The 21654-nt window shown below is 42.4% G+C and overlaps 1 protein-coding gene across 4 annotated transcripts in view; it reads left to right on the forward strand.

The window, feature by feature from the left end:
• The window catches only part of AIG1 (androgen induced 1), a 220254-nt gene that overhangs the window by 176383 nt on the left and 22217 nt on the right, over positions 1-21654 (forward strand). For 3 of the 4 annotated variants that reach the window (XM_032485051.1, XM_032485056.1, XM_032485052.1), the window contains one exon: positions 1997-2112. In XM_032485051.1, coding sequence (XP_032340942.1) covers positions 1997-2112 — 116 coding nt within the window. Of the gene's footprint in view, positions 1-1996; positions 2119-21654 lie in introns of those variants that run through there. The other variant, XR_004322038.1, reaches the window with a different exon arrangement.

The following is a 21654-nucleotide window of genomic DNA, read 5'->3' on the forward strand; positions in this document are numbered from 1 at the left end:
TTGGAGCAATGGAGGAAAAGGTAGAGCTTGGATATTTTTTAACATTAATAAGTCAAAAATAATATCATCATTCTGTAACCCACACAGGCTATGAGAGTCAGCACTACCTTCAGCACAAAAGTTTGATTTGCAGGGATTTTTCTAAGATTTGCTAAGACTTGGCCTTATTGCTAACTATATATCTGAATTTTATAGGAATGCACCCTTGTAAAACTATTGTTGGCATCTCAAATTGTTGGTGAAATTCCAGGCTGATGTCATCTGAGGTGACTAGATAATAATGGGGAAAAAAAAATAAAATAGATCTTTAAAATGCATATTGTCTTTGTATCAACACACATGTAAATTTTGTGTGGTTCCCTTCAGAGCTAGTTATACTGTTTTAAAACAGTAATAGAGAAGCAAAGGATAAGGAAATAGAAAGCTACCCAGCTGTGGAATCACCCACCTGATATTCTAGGCATAACATAGTCTAATTACAATGCACTGGCAGTCAGAACAGTTACATAGAGGAGAAAGTTTAAGGCAAAGGATTTCCAGTGTCTTCTTATTTCTTACAAGATCCTGTCTCTTTTTATTATGAATATAAACAATAAGTTGCTAGAAAGACTTTCACCTTGATATTCCCACCATGTCTTTTCCCACCAAGGCCTGTCTGTCACCTGGTTCCATTTTGCTACAATACTTATTAGAGTTTGAAAATCGTTAACATTCAGTTTCCTGCCTTTTCCTTGAACATGCAAACTCTGCAGCAAGAGCAGAACAGAGATTCTTTCGTGGCCATTAAGGAGGTACTAAATAGTATCCAAACTTGCTGATGGTTCAGTTCTCAGTCCTGCCATCTTCTCACCCTCGGGAAACTCTCCAGTGTCGGAAGGTAAATCTATATCCTGGCCCAGTTTTACCTAAGAAGCTCTTTTTCCCGTATATCTGTCCACCAAATTTCAATACCAAGGATACTCAGCTTTCCTTTCTTCTTACCATATGGTGGGGAGACGTTTTATCCCCATCCTGGCCCACTGAGCTGAGTATTTAGAGTGGCCACTGGGCTTGGAGAACAAATGGAAATGGTCCACGCAGCTTCTCTGGAGGCTATCTTCAAACATAGTATCTAAATCCATGCACTACTGATACAAACCAGTACATCCTTTCTGGAAGCTTATTTGGCTGCATTTCCTAATCTGCTGCTGATATATACATAATTGACCGTTGTGTATCAGCAGCCTTAAAATCTCCATAGACTTACAGACTTTGACTATAAGAAAACAACTGAAATCACTATGTTGTACACCTGACACTAATATAACATCATAAACCATCAATACTTCAATTAAAAAAGTAAAAACTGAATTTGAAAAAAGAAAGTAATTTAACCTTCAGACATTGAGACAAAGGTGTCTCTAAAAGATAGTCATCATGATGTTTTTAATAAATGAAAAGTTGAAAATCTTTTCCTACTTAATGTCCAAGAACAAGAATTGGTTAAATAAATGTTGGTACATCCATAAAATGGAGTTTTAAGCAGCTATGGTCAGGGCTGATATTTTAGGAGGATTTCTAAAAGGCATACCAAAAATTCTCATGCTACAATCCCAAACAAAATTGTGTCACACAGTTTGATCGTAACTCTGTATAAATAACGTGAACGAGGAAGAGGAAGAAAAGACATATAGCAAAATATTAACAGTGGTTATTTTGATTCCTTTCTTATATACCCATTTTTCCCCATACATTTTTCTATAATTTCCTGTAACGGGCAAAAATGAAATACAATTTCAAAAATTAAGGTACAGAAGAAAAATCAAGGGAGCAGTTGACAGACGGCATGTTTCCAGGTATTTTTCTACCTCTTAGGCGAGCCATAGACTGCTCTCTGCTGTGGCACTTCTGCTAGGAATTTACAGTCTCCATTTTCCTACTGAAGACAAAGCGAATACTACAACTATTGAGGGGTGATGATAAGAATCTGTGTCACCTGGTCTCTGTTCTTTTTCAGCACACAACGGTTCTGCCCTTTATATTAATCGAGATGAGGACATCACACCATGCGTATCCCAGCAGGAGCAGCGGACTTGCCGCCATATGTACCTTCTCTGTTGGCTATATATTATGGTAAGGACAGTGCCTGCTGGGCTTTCGTATTGTATTAGATTTTGCACTGCTAAATTTGGGCACATATTTCATTATGGATATAATCACTAACAGATTCACACTGCGTGCCTCATTTGGTCCAAGACCTGGGCTTTGTCTCATTTCCCCAGATGCTTATATTTTTAGAAAGTATATGCCAAACCTCACACAACAGGAATTTGTTGAACGATCCCATGTAAGCAGTGGTTCTTCCAAGGCTACATTTTTCAACTCTTTTTCAAACTAAATGTTTTTCTTGGACGTCAGTTTTATTGCTTAAGGGCTTTTTTGCTTGGGATTTTTTGTTGTTGTTGCTTTTGTTGGGGAGTGAGGGAGTTGCAGCGAATGCAAATGAGGACAGAAGAAATGACCTCTTAGAGGAGTGACTTCTAACCTCTAAGTGAAACAAGTGAAAATGTACGTTTTCCTGAGTCAGTTTGAAACCTGTCCCAGAATTAGCTATTACATATAGCATGCATTTAACAGTTTGGTTTGTAAAAACTGGGGTAAGTAAATTGCAGGAAATCTTCACTTGGTCTGTTGGGCGTAAGTAAGTCCCAAGTGGGAGAGGCCAAATTTATCTGATAAGAGGTTTTGCCCGATGAGTTTACTTCACTTTAATTTCAGTTCTAACCACTTTTTAATGTTTCAAAATTATTTATCTTAAGACAGAGAATTTCTTATTTCTCTGCATAATCCCAAGAACTCTTTGATATATTAGCATACACAGAAGAGGACTCTCCTCTCAGCATTTCAGTCTCTTGGGACGCTCATGTCCTGAGTTCTGGGTCACCTTTCAGCCTGAAGGACTGAATCCCATTCTTCCAAACTCCCCAGAACTGTACTTAATGCCACCAAAATCCCAGAGCACTTTGGGAGGTCCTGTCTCTGTGGAGTGTTTTGCTCCAGCCAGTCCAGAAATATAAAATAAAGGTCAGCACAGTACTTCATATATTTTGCCTAAATGATCACATAATGCCTAAAGGGTCATTTGCTTCTAAAAAGTCACATCCTATGGCTAAATCTAAGGGGACGCCCAGACTGCAGACGCCAGAACACACATGCGGTAAAATGTTCAATCCCGTTTGCCACTTCATTGAATTGTCAGTGACTGTTCATTGTGACTGGGGAATGTTTGTTTTCCTAGTCGCTTTCTAGATTTTTTTCCCCCACCTAAAATGCTAAGTATTGACTTTCTCTGAAAGAAAAGGTCCAAATGATGAGATCTCACAGGTGAAATGTGACTCTGAAATTATTTCTTAAAAATGAATGTATGTGCTTTATACATATGCACTGGATGTTCGAATGACTGATCTTTCAGAAGAGTCGTGTAGGAAAGCTAGCAGTCACTCTGGGGATGCTGCAGTAGTTACAGCACATCGCACATCTGGAACTGCCTACAGCGTTAGTTTAAAAATCAAACGCCCTTCCCCCCTCCCCCCAAAATACAATCTCATGACTGCACGCATATTTACTTACCTGTGGGAAAGGAAGCTTTTCACTCTGGATGTATTTCTATGAATTCATTTATGTGCCATTAAATTATCTGAGTCTTGTAGAGCCCCAGAGGTTTCAGGAACTACGTGCTTTCTAATGGCTTTTCTTCCACCGTGGGTACAATCAGTCCACGTTCCAAGGAGACACGTGGGAAATACCACATAGTCTCCATGATAGACCCCCAAGATCCCTCATTAAGATGAAACATTACTTACGCCCTTCGTGCCAAGGGAGGCTTGCCAGCTCTGCGTACTCCCTGAGCAAACCAGCACTTGTTTGGACACATGTCTGCGTTAACCAGAGCATTCTCCCAGATACGTCCTGAGAAAGCTTCCAAAGTAGACTTTTTCCTTTGCTGTTCTGCCCTTGGCATTCGTAACTATGCCAAGAGCTAAACAATGCCCCTCGCGTTACGTCACACTACATAAATCCAAGGATTTTAGTTGTTATCCAAAAGGTGCTGGCTTCTGCTCCCTTCAGGCTATCTCAGGGCCCACGTACCAGTGACACAGCAGAGGAAGGCTCAGCATATGACATCTTTCCACGGCATCCCAGGGTTGTGGCTGGACATTCCAGAACCTTATGCCAAAGTGTGAGAAAGGATTCCTCTTACCACGTGCTAATTATAAAATAAATAGACCTCCCTTACAATCCTCTGTACAGTTGAGCTGAGTCTAAACCTCCAAAGCTGCTGCCCAGCCTGTCCGTCTGCTTTGCTCTGATTCTAGCCTTTCACAAGTCTCCCTGCCTGTGTGACTCTGTCCTCTCCCTGGACTTGGATGGCGAGAGCTGAGAAAGCAAGAGATGAGGGGGCTTCCCCTCCCGGACTGGATCCCTTTGAGCTCCCAAGCTCAGTGGCCAGGTTTCCTGGCCCCTATCTCAGTCCTACCCAAGCTTAGCACCTGAAGTCATCCCAGACTCTTACCACGCCCACCTCCACCGCCCCACTGCTCTCCTCTCTCCACTCACCCAGGTGTCTGGGACACACACGCACCCCCAACCATGTGTGGTGGGCTCTTAGCTCCCTCCCTGCACACCTCTCCTCCACCTGTCACTCCTGCACGTATTTCCCTGCACCAGGTTTGGGAGGTTTCCCCTGAGGCCTTGGATGGCCCGTGTTACCTTATGCAGGACACAACGCAGATCCCCTCAGTTTCCTCACAAGAGTAATTATCGGGAATTGCAGTGAATACAATTTTTTTGACTGCTGTGCCAAAAAGCTTTTCAAATGTTACCTTATTTAGTCTGCCAAATAACCCTTTGAGATAAGCATTATCTTGGCTCATTTTGCAGATAAGGAGACCAAAGTTTAGCAAGATAATATGGCTGGCCCAAGGAAGAGACACTGTTTTTTGCTATTGCTAGAACTACAGTTGAGCCTTGAACAACGTGGGCATTGGGGCGCCGACCATCCCTGTGGTGTAAAATGTGGTCAGCTCCATATCGCACTTCTTCCATGTCTGTGATTTCTGTGTTACCTGAGGTTCCACATCTGCAGATCCAACCAATCTCGGATCATGTAGTACTGCAGTAAGTGTTTACTGGAAAAAGCCACATGTAAGTGGGCCATCGCAGTTCACACCCACGTTGTTCATGGGCAGACTGGACAGCGCAAGCCCTGGGGTGCAGGTACAGGGTCTACACGATGAATCCTGCTCTCCACTCCCTCTTACTGTGTGAAGAGTAACTCTGTGGGTGAATAGATTGTGAGGTTGTAGCTTTGTTTTTGTTTTGTACATCAGAAGCAGCCATGTCTAGCTGTTACAGCCACTTCTTGGCTTTGAATTCCGACTCTGCTTAACCTTTCTGCACTTTAATTGGTTCAGATACAGAACAGGGGCAAGGAGAGTACGTACCTCGCAGGGCGGTTGTGAGGACGCAGTTACTAGAAGTGGAGCCCGCAGAACTATGCCTGCACACGGTGAAAAGTTCCTGTGTTTGCTCTTATTGTCATTATTTCTATATTTGCTGTTCTGAGAAGGTCCCCAGCAAACAGTAACAAGAGCATGTGATGTTCTCTTATCAAGGGATTGAGAATGTCAGTTACTACGCACGAGTCCTTTCTCTTCCTTTCCCCAGTCTTGCTCCCTCGGACACTCTTCGCTTTAAAAATCCACAACAATAAAGGACATGAAGATACCACTTTGTTTTTTTAAGTTTAAAGGGATCATCAGGAAACCTTGCAGGGGGGCTGGGTGAAACAGAGAACTTTAAGATCACAGGATGCTGACAGTGGTCATCCTCTAGTTCACAAATTCTGCAAGAGAAGACATCCTGGCTTTACCTGGTGCAGGACTCCTGGTGGCCAGTCTGCTTCTTGGATGTGGCCCCCCAGCACCTCCCGTCCTTGTCTTCCTGTAGTGCTGCCGCTGCTTTTCAATCTGCAGGACACAGGAAGAGGGAACCACCCCAGGTCCTAGGAAATTTACATCCCCAGCAGTTCAACAGTGGGTCTCCTCTGTGCTGAGGGGTCTTCTTCCTGCCTCTGGCCATTGCCCCCTCCCACAGTGGTTCTCATTCAATCAGGACCCACCTGAGATCTCAGGGGCCGTGCAGAGTACATGCCGCCCACTAAATGCAAGGCACTAAATGCAAGGAGCAAGGAGGCATTAGTAGGGCAGAAAATGAGTCCTGGGGGTTTCTTCTTATGGATAAACATTTCTTGTCACCTCAGTGAGCTTATATACAGCAAGACAGAGATACCTGTTCTCGGGGTCCTCATGATTTCTGATAAATTTCACATTCTAAGTCCCATTACCCCCAAATGTGTCCATCGTACAATTTTCCAACCTAGAAAATAAAGTAAAATCATAATGAAGTATGTTCTTCCTTTTACAATATAAACCCAAATTGTCCCAAATCAGAATTTTATCACCACCAAACTTGATATCAGCCATGGCATTGCAGATTTTTCTTGTTTTCTTATTGAAGCTTTCCTATTTCCTCAAGTTTTTGCTGGGAACATACATTATTTTTAAAATAGAGAAAAGCATTCTTAAAAATAAAAGTAATTAAGAGTTTGTGAAGGAAAAGGCGGGCTGGTCTAACAAGATAACTCACAAGTCTAGGAATGTGAAGGAGAGGCTGGGCTGGGCTAACAAGATAACTCACAAATCTAATTATCAGAATACTGATCAGAGTTCTGCTGGACTAACTTGTAAATCTAAGTTAATTAGTGTTGGTTTGCTGTTCATGTATTTTGCTAGCCAGCTGGATTTTCAAAGATACATATCTGGCTTTGGAATGTTGGTTTGCTGCCTCCCCGCCTCCACTTTTGTGATGATAATGCTGCTAAAACTGTTCCATGCCTATTGGCCGAATACCCAAAGCTTGTACTTTACCCTGTAAAACCTCATGCACACGTCTTGGAGGTGCTCAGAGCTTCGGAGCAGAAGCCCCTCTGAGCCCGCCGGCATAATACATCTGAGTACTCCAACCCTCCGAGTGGTGCTTGTTTCTTGGCTGGCCTGTCGTTTCTGTAACAAGTTTACTCACTGGAAAGTTTTGAACAGAGAATTGACATATTCTTAGACATTTGTAAAGTTTCACTTTGGCTACTGTGTAAAGGATGGATATGGGGACAAGGCTGGGCAGGAGAACAGGTTAAGACGCTACAGAAGTAATTCTAGTGGGAGGTGAAGTAGTTTGGACCAAAGTGGTAGAAATGACAGTGTAAGAAGTAGTAGAATTCTGAGTATGTTTTGAAGGTAGAGTCAACAGTATTCCCTGTTTAATTTAGACCAAATCTAGAACTCCCGACTCAGGCCTTTTAGTGTTTTTTAACCTTGGTTTGTGACAAGCAGAATAATGTCCCCAAAGAGGTCCACAACCTAATTCCCGGAACCTGTGAATACATCACCTCGCGTGACAAAAAAAGACTTCGCAGATGTGATCGCATTAAAGATGTTGACATGGGGAGATTAACCTGCATTATCCAAGTGGGCCCAACCTAACGTTAAAGGAAGAAACCCTTTCTCGGCTGTGATCAGAGAGGGACATGATTGGGAGAACAGTCAGAGAGCTGTGATGTGAAAAGGACTCCAGCAACCGTTGTGGGCTCTGAAGATGGAGGAAGGGATCCACAACCAAGGAATGTGGGCTGTTTCTAGAAGGTAGAAAAGTCAAGGAGACAGATTTCCCCTAGAGCCTCCAGAGAGGAGTGCAGCCCTGCCAACATCTCGGTATTAGTCTTGTGAGATCTTTGTTGGATTTTGAACATACAGAATTATAAAATAAATTTGCATTGTTTTAAGTCACAAAGTTTGTGGTAACGTGTTATAGCCACAAGGCAACCAATAGGATTGAGCAAATCAGTCTCTGTGGCCCTCTGTTTTTCCACCTGGAAAAAAAAAAAAAAAGAGGGTGATAACACTTAGGCAGGATTGCTGTGAGAATCAGAAAAATGGGTACAAAATGCACACCAGATCATTGGCCCTCAGTACAGTATCCATTGTTGCTGTTCTGTGTGTAAGCTAAGAATACTCAATTCTTAGGTAACCTGAACTCACCTGCTTTCTGCATGTTTCTTCCCTCATTAACCTGATACGCTGCTCTGGGAGGTAGGGGTCCAGAACCTTGAAGTCAGATGGTCTTTGTTCAGTTCCTCTCTTATTAGGGGCTTTGAGCAAATTACTTATCCTCTCTGAGGCTCATTTTTTACCACCTTTAAAATGGGAGGTAACGCCAGCACAGGAGCTCCTGTTAGAGATAATATATGAATGTGCCTGTGTGTCACTCAAGAAATGACAGTATCTTTCCTTTCCCCCAAGCAACAGAAATCCTGAGTGTCTGAATCTCTATGAGAAAGTGCCATTTCTCTCGCTTCCTCTTTTCCCTGCCATCCTTATTTTCATTTTATCCTCTGCTCTTCTTAGGGATTTGGGTCCTGCTTCATGGGGTTTGTGTCTCCTTGCTGCCAGTCAAGAATGCTAAAGAGTGTTCTGAAAATTTCTTATGGTTCGCATTCTAAGTTATTTCCTGAGTCCTGCTTTTCCCCTGAGAATTGAGACTACTGTTGCTTTCCCATTATTCTAATCTGCTTGTTTTTACAAACACTTTGTGGAGAGGTAGTTAGTGTTTTCTCGTCTTCTAAGGAGGAGAAGTCTATCCAGACCATTGAGGACTTGCCCAGTGGCTCGCACTGGGCTCCTCAGAGTGTCCACTTTGGTGCTAACTGAATCCGTTTCTTAGATAGCATCTGGAATTCCCAGTGTTTATTATTCTGAGGAATAACATCTTTCTGGACCCACCCTTTCCTTGTCTCCTGTGACAGTAGGGGAGGAGTTTCCACACCTTCCAACAGGTAACCTTCCCCTGTGTAGTCTGGCTCCACCCCCTCCCAGCTCTCCACCAGTCGGTCATCACTTTATCCTCCCATAACTGCAGTCTCACTACCAGATCCTTCCAATCAATACTTGAACATACTCCTGTCTTAGTCCCTACCTTAAAAAAATTTACTCTCCTGGGACCACTCCCTTTTACGTCTAGCTACTGCACTGTCTCCCTACTCACAGCCGAGTTTCTCTAAAAAGTTGTCTACACTGTCTCCACTCCCATTTACATGCTTAGGAGAAGGGCAGTGAAATCATCAAGAGAATGGATTTGTGAGCCAAGCTGCCTGAACCGGGATCCTGCTTCCGCCATATGACCTTGGGCAAGTCACATAACCTCTCCATGCCTTCGTTTCCTCATCTCTAGAATGGAATAAAAAGAGTACCTGCTTCATCAGGTTGTTGTGATGACTGAAGTAATATAAATTTTAAGTATATGGAGAGTTCGTAGGGCAGTACCTAGGCAGGGCTTGTACTATGTTAATATGATTATAATCCACTGCAGTGCAGCATAGGCTTCATTACTTCGGTAGAACCTTTGCTTGATGTCACCAGTAACTCCTATTTTGGTAAATCCACTTGAATGCTTTGTAGACCTCTACTTGATTGACAGTTCAGCAGTTCTGGTACTAAAACATCCCCCCTTCCTGAGTCACTCTCTTTCCTCACCCTTTCCTCCTCAACCCTTCTCTCTTGGGCCTGCAACAGAGAATCTTCCACCAGCTTCTGGCTCCTCTGCCTCCAAAGTACTTTTAGAATCTTTACGCTTTGCTCTTTCTCCACTGCCAACACCATGGTCCAAGCTTGAGTTATTTCCTCCTGAACCACTGCGTAGAACTGGCATTTCCCCAGCACCACCCCATCTATGTGTAGGAGCCCTGAGGGACCTCTGAAAAACACATAATGACCATGCCACTCCCTTTCTCCGAGAGTGTGGTTGACTTCCTGTTGCTTCTAAGGGTAAAGTCCAAAGTTCCTTTCCACGGCTTAGGAGACCTGTGTTAGCTGACCCCACCCGTCTCTCTGGCCTCCTCCTCCTCCTCTTCTCCCTTTGCTTATTAGCTCCAGTCACAGTGACCTTCTCACTGGTTGTCAAGGACTTTCCTTCCAACTTCAAAGCTCCCACCTTCCCCACACCACCATCCAACCCCACCTCTCCCTCAGTCAGGTCTCCCATGATTATTAGTTCCAAATCCTACTCACCCTTCAGGTATTAGCTTAAATATGTCTTCTTAGGGAGGCCTTCTCTGATTTCCAAGACTTGGGTCAGCCTCTCTGTGGTACCTGTCACCTATTCATTTCCTGTTCATTTCCATCTAGGAAGTTAAAAAAAGTTGTAATTATGTGGTTATTTGGTTAATTTTTTTGCCCAAAGTCTGACACCCAGATCCTCTCCCCTCACTACCTAGACAACAGAAAGATGAGTAGTTGAAATGGTCTTAAATAAAAAGAGCTTCCTTGTCTGTAGTTTTTAAGGGTTAATACAGAATCATTCTCTTTAGACTTCACATCAATCAAAATATCAGAGAAAATATATTAAGATAGATTGCTTAATAAGAGAAATCGTGATAGCATGTGAGGTTTAAATACAAGCAGATAGAGTAAGGAATTTTTTTTTTTAGTTTTTAAAAATATTTACACTATCGACTGAAATAAATGCGCAGCCTAAAAGTTAAGAGTTACGTTTTATTTGGTGGGAGAACTTGAGCTGGGGTGACAGCCTCTCAGATCTCTCTGAGGGACTGCCCTGAAGAGGTAGGGGAGGAGCTAGGATATATAGGAGCTTTACAACAAAGGCCAGGTAGCTGGAACGATAAAAGATTACTTGTTATCTAAAGAAAGACAGGCATCTCAAGTTAAAGAATTAAGTGCTTTTCTGTGTATGGGAGGAAGCAAACATTTGGGCTCATTGAATTCATTCCTTTGACAAGCACCTAGCCATCTAGGGCCAGTATCCTGTCCTTTCTTATTCTGACTCCCCTCAGGGTGCACCATTGTGAGTGGCTGCAGAGGCCGGGCTGCAGGCTTGTCTTCACTGGGGGTGGCTGCAGCCGCTGATGACTTGATGGCTTCAGCATTCTTTGTTTACTGATATGGCTTGCGGTATTTTTCGTTCACAACACCTACCTTACACTTAGCTCAGTAATAACCATATAACTTGTTTACAACACTCTGACCGTGTATTTCTCTAACATTGAATTTCAGCTTTATTGTCTCTTCTCCCACTTGCCTGATTCATTTAAATTGCCACCTGAAGCTGATAGACTTGTAGGAGGAACCTCACAGACGGTGCTCCTTGCCAGTGACATCCTATAGGGGAGATGACCCAGTTCAGGCAATAAAAAAAAGTGGAGAAAATATCCATTTTTTAGCCAAAGTAGAGCCTCCTCATTTCCTCGAGGGGAGTTTTCTCGCTGTGTTTGAGGATGTGAGAGTGTCTTGAAGACTCGGAACATATTCTCTGGTGGCTACGCAGGCAGTGATGCAGGAAAACGGATGTGGGGTGTGAGGAGGGCCATGTCCCAGGCTTCAGTTAAGCCCCTGGGACGTGCCCAGGCCAAGTGTGGGTCCTTGGCTTGGCGCAGGAAAGAATTCAAGAGCGAGCCACAGTTGAGTGAAGGTAGATTTTACTCAGAGAGATACATTGAAAGGCAAGAGAAAGGCTGCAAGGTGTGGGGGTTGGGTGCTCAGATTAAAAGTAGGTACACACTCCATAGACAGAATGTGGGCCGTCTCCAAAGAGGGAGAGGAGGGGCCACCTCCAGGTGCCATGTGGCTGGTTTTTATGGGCTCGGTGGCTTCATATGCTAATAAGTGGAAGGACCAGTCTAAGTAGCCTGGGGAAGGGGTTGGGATTCCCAGGAAGTTGGCCGTTTCCCACTCTTGGACCTTTTGTGGCTAGCCTTGGGGCTGCCATGGTGCCTGTGGGCGTGTTATTCACCATGTTAATATATTACAATGGGTGTATAATGAAGCTCAAGATCTGCTAGAAGTTAAATCTCTCATCATCTTGAGCCTCAAGGCCTACTGGGGGTTGAATCTTCCACCATTTTGATGTTAATTGCTGTGGCATTCTTTGAATGGCTGTGACCTGCCCCCTTCCTGTCTCAGCAGGATTACGTGAGCATCTTTACCGTGACCCTGGTCCTGCCCGGGCTCACAGTCAGCAGATGGTTTCCAGGGTCTGCAGTCACCAGCAGGAAACGTGCCCCAGCACACTGTCTCTCCCACAGCACCCAACGGTGCTTCAATTTTATACATTTAAGTAGAACTGTGTTCCTAATAATTTTCAAAGTAAGAGAAGAAATTGTTACGGAAACGACAGGCCAGTCGAGAAACAAGCACCACTCGGAGGGTTGGAGTACTCAGATGTATTACGCCGGCAGGCTCAGAGGGGCTTCTGCTCCGAAACTCTGAGCCCCTTCAAGATGTGCACATGAGGTTTTATAGGGTAAAGTACAAGCTTGGGGTATTCGGCCAATAGGCATGGAACAGCTTTAGCAGCATTATCATCACAAAAGTGGAGGCGGGGAGGCAGCAAACCAACATTCCAAAGCCAGATATGTATCTTTGAAAATCCAGCTGGCTAGCAAAAAAACATGAACAGCAAACCAACACTAATTAACCTAGATTTACAAGTTAGTCCAGCAGAACTCTGATCAGTATTCTGATAATTAGATTTGTGAGTTATCTTGTTAGCGCAGCCCAGCCTCTCCTTCACATTCCTAGACTTGTGAGTTATTTTGTTAGACCAGCCCGGCTTTTCCTTCACAGAATTAGCTTGATTATTATTATAGTGTTTTAATTCTCCCATCTTCTGAAAACCAGGTCCATGTTGACTCAGGATGGAGTTCATTAACTCTCTCAAACAAATATTTACTGAGTCTTTCCCATGTGCCTGGCAGGGTGCTAATCGCCAGAGGTTAACAGTGTATACAGCTTTGGCTCCGCCCTCAGCAAGCTTACAGTCTATTAAAGGATATGGGGAAAGAAGAAAACAATTCCCTTACAGTTCATAAGGACTATGTATAATAGAAGAAATTCAGGGGGCTCTCAGAGTCCAGAGAATCATTCCCTATCCAAACTTGCAGTGTCATGGAAGGCTTCCCGGAGGAAGTGGCATGTAAGCTGGCCCTTGAGGGTAAATAAGAGTTAGCCATACAAAAGTCCAGGGTAAGTGTCCCAGGCAAACTATATTCAATACCTTGTAGTAACCTATAATGAAAAAGAATATGAAAATGAGAAATTGACACATTGTAACTGACTATACAAAAAAAAACCATGGAATTATTATTTTAAAAAAAATGAATATCTGCATTTTTTGCAGATACTGAAACATTGTGCTGAACACCAGAAACTGACCCAACACTGTAAATTGACTATACTTCAATAAAAAATTTTAAAATAAAAAAATTTTGAAAAGGAAAAAGAAAAAATTTTTGAAGATAAAAAGAAAAAAATACATAGTGTCAGTAGTGTCAGAGAAGTGGAATACCTTTTTAAAAAAAGAAGTGAGATTGTTTTTTTGTTTTTTATGATGTGAAATGGTTAAAACAACATGAAATAATTAAATGGTTAATGCTATGCCCGTTTTTAATTAATTAGTTCAAGAATATGTTTTGAGAGAAAATATATACTTGCACAAAACAACAAATACATATTTCAAGGTATTCATAAAATAAGCTAGAATGTTTGCTGGGGGAAGGGTAAATAGTTGGCTACAAGGAGAAGAGGGAATGAACAAGTAAATGGAATAGGAGGAGGGAAAAATACTTGTAATCTCTCAATTCAATTCAGTTTAAAAAAAAAAAAAAAAAAAAAAAAAAAAAAAAAACCATGTCCCAGGCAGAGAAAGATGGCCTCTAGGCAAGAAAGAGCAAATCATAGTCAGGAAGTTCAGTGACCTGGGGCTGTTGAAGTTTGTTTTCAAATCCAGTCACTTACCTCTACCCTCCTTCCCCAAACTGCTTGGTTTTTGTTTGGTTGGTTGGCTGGTTGGTGAGTTCCCCCATTTCCTCTTATGCCAGGCTGTCTGCGACTGCCTCCTCAGCCTCCTTGACAGGTCCCTCTCATCCACGCACTCCCTAGCACCCAGGCCCTCTTAGCAAGCTCTCTTTGCTGCCTCTCATCCACTTTTCCCTTCCTGGCCAGAGACTGTTTTCAAATGCAGATCTGATCGTGTCAGTCCTCCTACTTAAAACTCTTCAGTAGTTTGTTTTTTCCAGTTTTGGAGGCTTTTTTTTGGGTTTTTTTGATAGCACTTTTATTTTCCCTTATACCATGAAGTATCTTTGAGCCATGACATTCTCACCTCACAGTAGAAAAACAAGATGTGTAAGTCATCCTTAAAAGCTGAGAATTATGTAGAAAAATCTTACGTAAATTAAAACAATGCATAAATTTGCAGGTATAAATACAAATCATTTTGCAACTGTAGTGAGTAATTTAGCCCTGTGATATTCTGCTGGAAAAACATTGGATAAGAAAGAAAATGGATCTGAAGACTTGGATTAGCTATGTTTCCTAGCAGTGCTGGAAGATTGCAAGAAAGCAGTGACAATTCATTCATAAATTCTTGCCAGCCTCTGGAGAAATCCAAGAACTATCATTAGTACTGTTCAGATCTGATCAGGCTCTAAGGGGTGAACAGTTCACAAGAAATTGTCAGTCAGCTGATGAGCCATCACCTCAGGCCAAGTGCCTTCTGTAAACATATTACCCTTAGCCTCCTTTGATCACACAAAATCTCCAATTGAATGTGCTAAACTTTAAGCCAAATGTATGTATAGAATTTCAGAAAATGTGTCATAAAGCAACAGTTAAGTTGAGAACAATGTGAAATGGTGCAGGCAAGGACAGGTTTTGTTTTTTAAAGGCATATTCAGGCAGGTGGGTCTAACAAAAGATGTGTACCTCTGCCAGGGCAAACTTGTACTTGTGAACTAACTCCTACAGGACGCCCGGCATATCTGCCAGCAGTCCATTTAGAAAGTATTTGCTGTTGCAGTGGCCAGTGGACAGGCCAAACTCATCAGAGTCTTACTTGCTAATCCATGTCAGCTGGAACAGCCAGACATCATATTTGCACGCAGAGGAGTAAACATCTTAATTTCCGTTGTGCTTGGTTCTGGGGCTGTGACATCTGTTTGTGTTCTAAAGTCAGGAACTCCAGGATACTTGGTAGTGGCACCAGACCACACGGTGCACGTTGTGTTGGCGTGCAGGTCCTTTCCAATATCAGCATCACGTCTTAAGGTTGAATTAGAAGCGTTCTCATGAAGTCCGGGATTCCATGTTTAAGACAAATGGCTGGAAAGAACTCCTGAATCTAAGACCCTCCCTCCTCTAGAGAGCCTCAGCTGACGTCAGGGAGCTCCGTTCTCTTCTCCAGGGAGATCAGCAAGGAGCACCAGCTCCTGTTGGACATCCAGGGTAGGGGGGCACCTCTTCTCCCTGATGCTATGTACATTTCCTGCTGTGGACTTTTTCTCACAATCTTTAGAAATATTTTTCCAAGTCTTAGCTAGCTGAGTCCACAAATAGGATGACATGGGGCATGTGTAACCCTCATAGATGGACATTGTGTGGGTGACACCATGGCCCAAGTCTGTGCACCCAGCAGTATATGACCAACTGTGTATAGGGACAGCACAGCTGGAATACAGCACGCTTAGCTGGGTACCAAAGGTGTCCAATAGGACCTGCAACAAGTAGCCTTGAGGTTCAAGGGAGCTTCACTAAGGAGACAAGGGTATTTCTCAGGAGCAACAGGAATCCTTGCAGAAAGTGTAGTGCCAGATTGCCCACCTCACCCAGTAGGAATAGAGCCACGCTTGACAGCATCTTTGATGACAGATACCTCTCTTGTTCTGGGTTCATCATCTGTATGGTTCTCCTTCTGCCCCAGACCTGCCATGACATCCTGTTACCTTGGGCAATAAATAGCAGGAAGCAGCCAGGTACAATGGTATCATTCCCAGCAGAGACACCTTTGCTCATGCCTGAGCCGTTGTTGAGGGAAAGAACAGTGATTTTTTGATTCGTGCTGTTACTTTCATTTGCTGCAGACAGAGATGGAGGAGAACTGGCCGGGAAGCAGTGACAGCATCCGGAGAGCTTTTCTTTGCTGAAAGCCTTCAGTGGCATCACAGGCCCTAGATGACCTCGCCTGTGCCTACCTGTGCTACCTCCTCTCCATCCTTGCCTGCTCACCCTCTGCCCTCCAGCCACACTCGACATCTCTCCAGCCCTCAGAGCCGCCATGCTCTTTCTTGTCTCAAGACATTCACAGTTGTTCTTCCCTCACCAGTCACTTGATTTCCAACCCAACTCCTTAACTTACTGAACTTCCGTCCTTGGATTTTTACCTTGAACATCACTTCTTCCAAGAAACCTTCTCTGATTCCCCACCTAGTTTAGGTTTGTGCTCCTTCTTCCTTCCTGCTTCTCACTTATTTGGAATCACTCCTTAAATGTCTGGCTTTGGTGGGAGCTAGGCCTTCTCGATTTGTTTCCATACCCTCACCTCCTAGCAGAATGTTTGGCTCAAAGCATTCCTTAAATACAGAAATGAATGAGTGAGGAAAGTCTGCAAGCAAAAGTAAAGGTTTGGTGACCATAAACTTAGTAACTTATCCCTTGGTTTCTGTTTTCTTTGTGACATGAAATTATCCAAATGCAAGGAGGAACACAGATGATATGGAAGAGGTTTCTTGTTTTGTTTTGTTTTTTGAAGAAGAAATAGTATCTTATACCCCTGTCACCCATGACTAGATTCAACAAGTATCAATATATCACCAAACTTGGCTCACCTAGGCCTCTACCTTGTCTTTTTTTTATAGAGAGATATATTTTTCATACCATAGGATTCACCCTTTTAAAGTGTACAATCCAGTGGTTTTTAGAGTGTTCACTAAGTTGTGCAACCATTATACTGTCTAATTCCAGAACATTTTTATTACCCCCTAAAGCAACCTTGTACCCTTTAAGCAATCACTGTTCTGTCCCCCCTCCCCAAGCCCCTGGCAATGACTTTCTGTCTATATGCATTTGCCTGTTATGGACATTTCATATCAATAGAATTATATATATGTGGTCTTTTATTCTGGCCTTTTTCACTTATCATAATGGTTTTGAGGTTTCCCCCTTGTTGTAGCACGTATTCAATACATCAAATGTTTTTATAGCCAAATGATACTTCATTGTATGGATATACCACAATTCATTTATCCATCTTTCAACTGATGGACATTTTTCAGTTGTTTCCACTTTTGCGGGTGAAGGTGGAAATGTGAAGTTATAAATTATCCATGTAGTTAAAGGGAAAAAGCACTAACAAGGAGGCAGGAGGAGGTGAGGCCCCAGAGGGGGCCCGTTTGAATTTGAGACCACAAAATCACGCTGCACAGGCATGTAACCACATACAAACCCTCTACAAGTGAGCTCTGCCTCGTCTCCAGAACTCCACACCCCAGCTCTACTAATCCTCTTGTGGGTCCCTGAACGTCCCTTGGTCTCTCTCTGGTATTTGCAGTATTCTCTCAGTGGGGATCATTTTCTTCCAGGCCTCACGCTCACGAGCAGTCTGTCTGAGTCTCAGATGTCACTTCCTCCAGGAAACCATCCATGACACTCTGGGTTGGCGTTAGGTGCCCCCATAGCTTCCCCTAGTCACCCCATCAAAACACATACAGCACTGCCCTGAAATCTCATCCCTGCACCGCCACTGGGCTTGTGGGCAGTGACTACTACAATGTTCTCCATATGCTCCCCAATGCCTAAGACAATGCCTGTGCACAGTCAGGGCTCAGTAAACTGTGAAGGAATAAATGAATGAATGAATGAATGATGCATACTTTCAAATCCATGAATCCATGAGGGTCAAAGATGCTAGCAGCTAAGGCAAGATAGTAAGATGGCTGTCTTTCCAACACCCTGGTGGTTGCAATTCCTCAGAGACAAATTTTCATACCCTTAATAATTGAGAACTAGAATGGTTATGTTTGTCAAAGCATATTTATTTGTATTTCTGAACAAGTTTTCCATCAAAACTGAAAATCAATTTTTCAGAAATATTAATTTATCAGTTCTCCCATTTTCTTTCTTTGTCCGCATTTGGTATTTCATTCTTAAGTGAAGGTTTCTGTAACAGAACTGGAAAGTAGCAAGTGGCTCTCACCCAGGTGGACCTAGGTAAAGAAGAAAGGACACTAGCCAGGATTTCAAATACAATCTAGCATTAGGGAGCCAGCCTCTTAGCTGACATTGGAGAGGACAAAAGTGCTCTTTTTTGTGGGGAGACGTAACTAGGTTTATTTATTTTTTTAGAGGAGGTACTGGGGATTGAAGCTGGGACCTTGTTCTCCATCACTTGAGCGATACCCTCCCCACCAAAAGTGCTTTCTCAAAAGAAAGAAAAATGCTAGTGATATACCCCCCCCCATTACCATCAATTCTGTTAACTCAACTTTTTATTCCTTTTTGTTAAATCAGTTAAAATTTTGACTCTGTATACTCTCCCCCAAGATATTATAGAAAATCAAAAACATTGCTGGCATATTGAGCTAACAGAGATATTCCCTTAACTTGACCAAATAAACCCTTCTTTAAAATATCAACATAGATAAAATACAGCTATATTTAAAACAGTGTATGCTCCAAGCCTTTGAATTAATTTTCCTTTGAGGAAGGCACTGTGCAGAGGAAGCAATATCTGATACGTACAAATTAAGTGAGGTTGATCTATTGAAACATAGTTGGCAATGACCCGGCTTCTTAGTTTGCTTGTTAACGGTTTACTTCTAAGTGCGTGCATCTTTAAACTGACTATGCCGCTTGTTTTTCCAAGAGGCAAATCATGGGAGATGGCCATAAATTGACACTTGCTTTGCAATCCAAAGTCTATCTTAATGCAAGTTCCCCTGTGCTTATCTAATAATGAGCTTGGACAAGAATAATGCTGCCTCAGATTGCCATGTTCAAGGCATTCATTAAAGTTAATAATCAGTGCTGTTGCATAGATGCTTTATACCTAATGTTGATCAGCCCTTTATTGTGTGGAGTTTGCTTGTATTCAAGTAGCAAGGAGCTCACCACAAAGGCCATCAGGTAGGTTTCCATGGTAGCAGTCCTTCTTTTGTTATTCCCATTTGTAACATAGACAGTATCCAGATACTCACCCTGTCACTGCTTAATGAAAAGAAATAGAATATTGATAATGCCGCTGCAGTCAGGAAGCCGGTCCGTGGGTGCGACGCTAAAGGAGGACATGCTGTCTACTCGGGTTTTCTTTTAAGCAGTTGTCCACTAATCAGGACTAGTGTCCCTTTGATCTTATTGTATTATGTCCTATTAATGTCCTCCAGTGGTCTCATATCATTGTTCTAGGGACAAGTAGAATACTGCCATGCTGAATCTTATGAAAGACAAGTCTGTGATTGTACCTATTAAGAGTGCAATGTAAAACTATGGGAGAAAAAAAAATCAACTTTTCAACATATCAGGATAACATTAAGGAATGAAAATAGCTTTTGAATTTTTGTTGCATCCGTGTAGTTGTTCATTTCTCCCAGTGACTCAACATCTGCATTTGCTTGCTGTCTTTTGGGATCTAAAAGTAAATGCAACTGGTGTCTCTTCCCATTGGTTGTGAATCGATTATTTGAGCCCCCAGAAGCACATGGGAGCTTTTTAATGCAGCCTGGCTCGTTCTAACAGAGATCACAGGAGAAGTCAACTGATTCTCAGTCATTCAAATAGAGAGAAGAATTTACTAAGGCTTAACATCGTTCTTCTAGTCAGTCCAGCTAAAACATCATTTCTGCCACTCACTCAGGAAAGAGTAAATGCTGTAACTCTTAATTTACTTTTCTCCTTCCCAGAGGCTAGGAGATCCAAAAACATTTATGAACTGGTAGGACTTTAATACTTCAATTTTAGCTACTTTAATTCATGAAATCTCCACAGGGCACTGTAGGGCTTTCCCTTGTAGTCTTTGCGTTCATCATAAATGGACTAAGTAGGTGTAACATACGTGGAGGTGTGTAAGAGTATGTCATATATTAAAAAGAGCTTAAAATACTTCAAAAGAAAACTTCACTGAGATGGAGAACTGGAATTATTATTATATAAGAGTGGCCAGTGGGACAGAAATGGGAAGGACCCAGGATTGAGATGGAAGAAGTTTAAACTGAATCAAGGGTTGAGGGTTTCCAGCTTGAAGTTGTTGATAAGCATCCATTTACCTTTCAGGTGGGGTAGATGGTGGGGGAATGTGGGCTTTCCCAATGGACAGACAAGAATGTGATCAGCTCAAGGGAGAGATTTAAGGTCAGCAGGACTAGAAACTGGGGAGACTTACTGATCAAGAAGAGGAGGTACAGTGGAGAAGTATGGAAGGGGTAGAAGCAGAGAGTCCAGAGCCAGGCCAGAGGAAGAGCCAGCCTGATACAAGCCTGCGCTGCTTGCAGAAACCTAGTGGTAAACCAGATCACTCTTTTGGAAAAAGGAAGACCTTCAGTTGTTTCCAGAGTGTATAGAGCCCAACTGTCTTCCCATTTTATAAATTAGCAAGTCAACATTTTGCCTCTATTTGACAGCTATCAATTTTAAATTGCCCTTTATTTTGAATGCCGTCACCAATATTGAGTTGGAATACTCTCTAGTTTTTATTCCAAGCCATCTTCTTTACAGATCCCCCTTCATTATTTAAACAGTGCTCACTATGTACTGGTTGTGCTAGCTGATAGAGACCCAAAGATAATGAGACCAATAGCAAATAGCCAAGAAAAACTCTTGTGTTTCTGGCAAGAAGAGTGAAAAAGTAACCATTCTGAAATATACCCAGAGCATTCTCAACAACAAAGGCCTTCTTGGAAGGGGAGAAGATTTTACCAAAGCTTTACAGACTTGAGGTAAGGGCAATTTAAATGAAAAGGGTAAATTAAATGAATGACAATGAAGTTATAAGGGATGGAAAGGAGGAAGTGAGACTGCCTTGTTATAAGGTTACTTGACTCAGACCCCTTCTAGCTTTCGTGTATCACAGCCCAAGGACACAGGTCCACTAAAAGACTAAGATTGAACCATATAATTATAGAACACTTTTCCATCATCTCACCTACCATCACATCAACAGGGCTCCAGTATAATAGTGAATTACAACTGAGAGAGCTACAAGACACAGACTCTAAGAAGGAATTCTTAGGGAAACTCAAAGATGAAGGAGTGAGAAAAACAAGGACACTAAAGGAAATTGAAGTCTCTGGCACCTGTGGCCATAGCCAACATTAAACACAGCCTAAGTTCTAGGTAGACTAACACACAAAAGTTCTATTTACCTCAGTTTCTAGTACTGGAAACATCATGTATGAATTTCAACAAAAAAAAATTGCAAAGCATAATAATAGTAAAGAAAAAATAGAATCTGAATAGAGATAGCAAGCATCAGAACCAGATATGGCACAGATGTTGGAATTATCAGACAAGGAATTTTAAATAACCATGTTTAATATATTAAGGGCTCTCGTGGCACAAGTAGAGAACACATAAAAACAGGAATGTTGTATGCAGAGAGTTGGAAACTCTAAGAAAGAATCAAAAGGAAATACTACAAATCAAAAGCACTGTAACAGAAATGAAGAATGCCTTCGATGGACTCATCAGTAGACTGGACACAGCCAAGGACAGAATCAGTGAG

Source organism: Camelus ferus, chromosome 8 (genome assembly GCF_009834535.1).
Source record: "Camelus ferus isolate YT-003-E chromosome 8, BCGSAC_Cfer_1.0, whole genome shotgun sequence".
NCBI lineage: Eukaryota > Metazoa > Chordata > Mammalia > Artiodactyla > Camelidae > Camelus > Camelus ferus.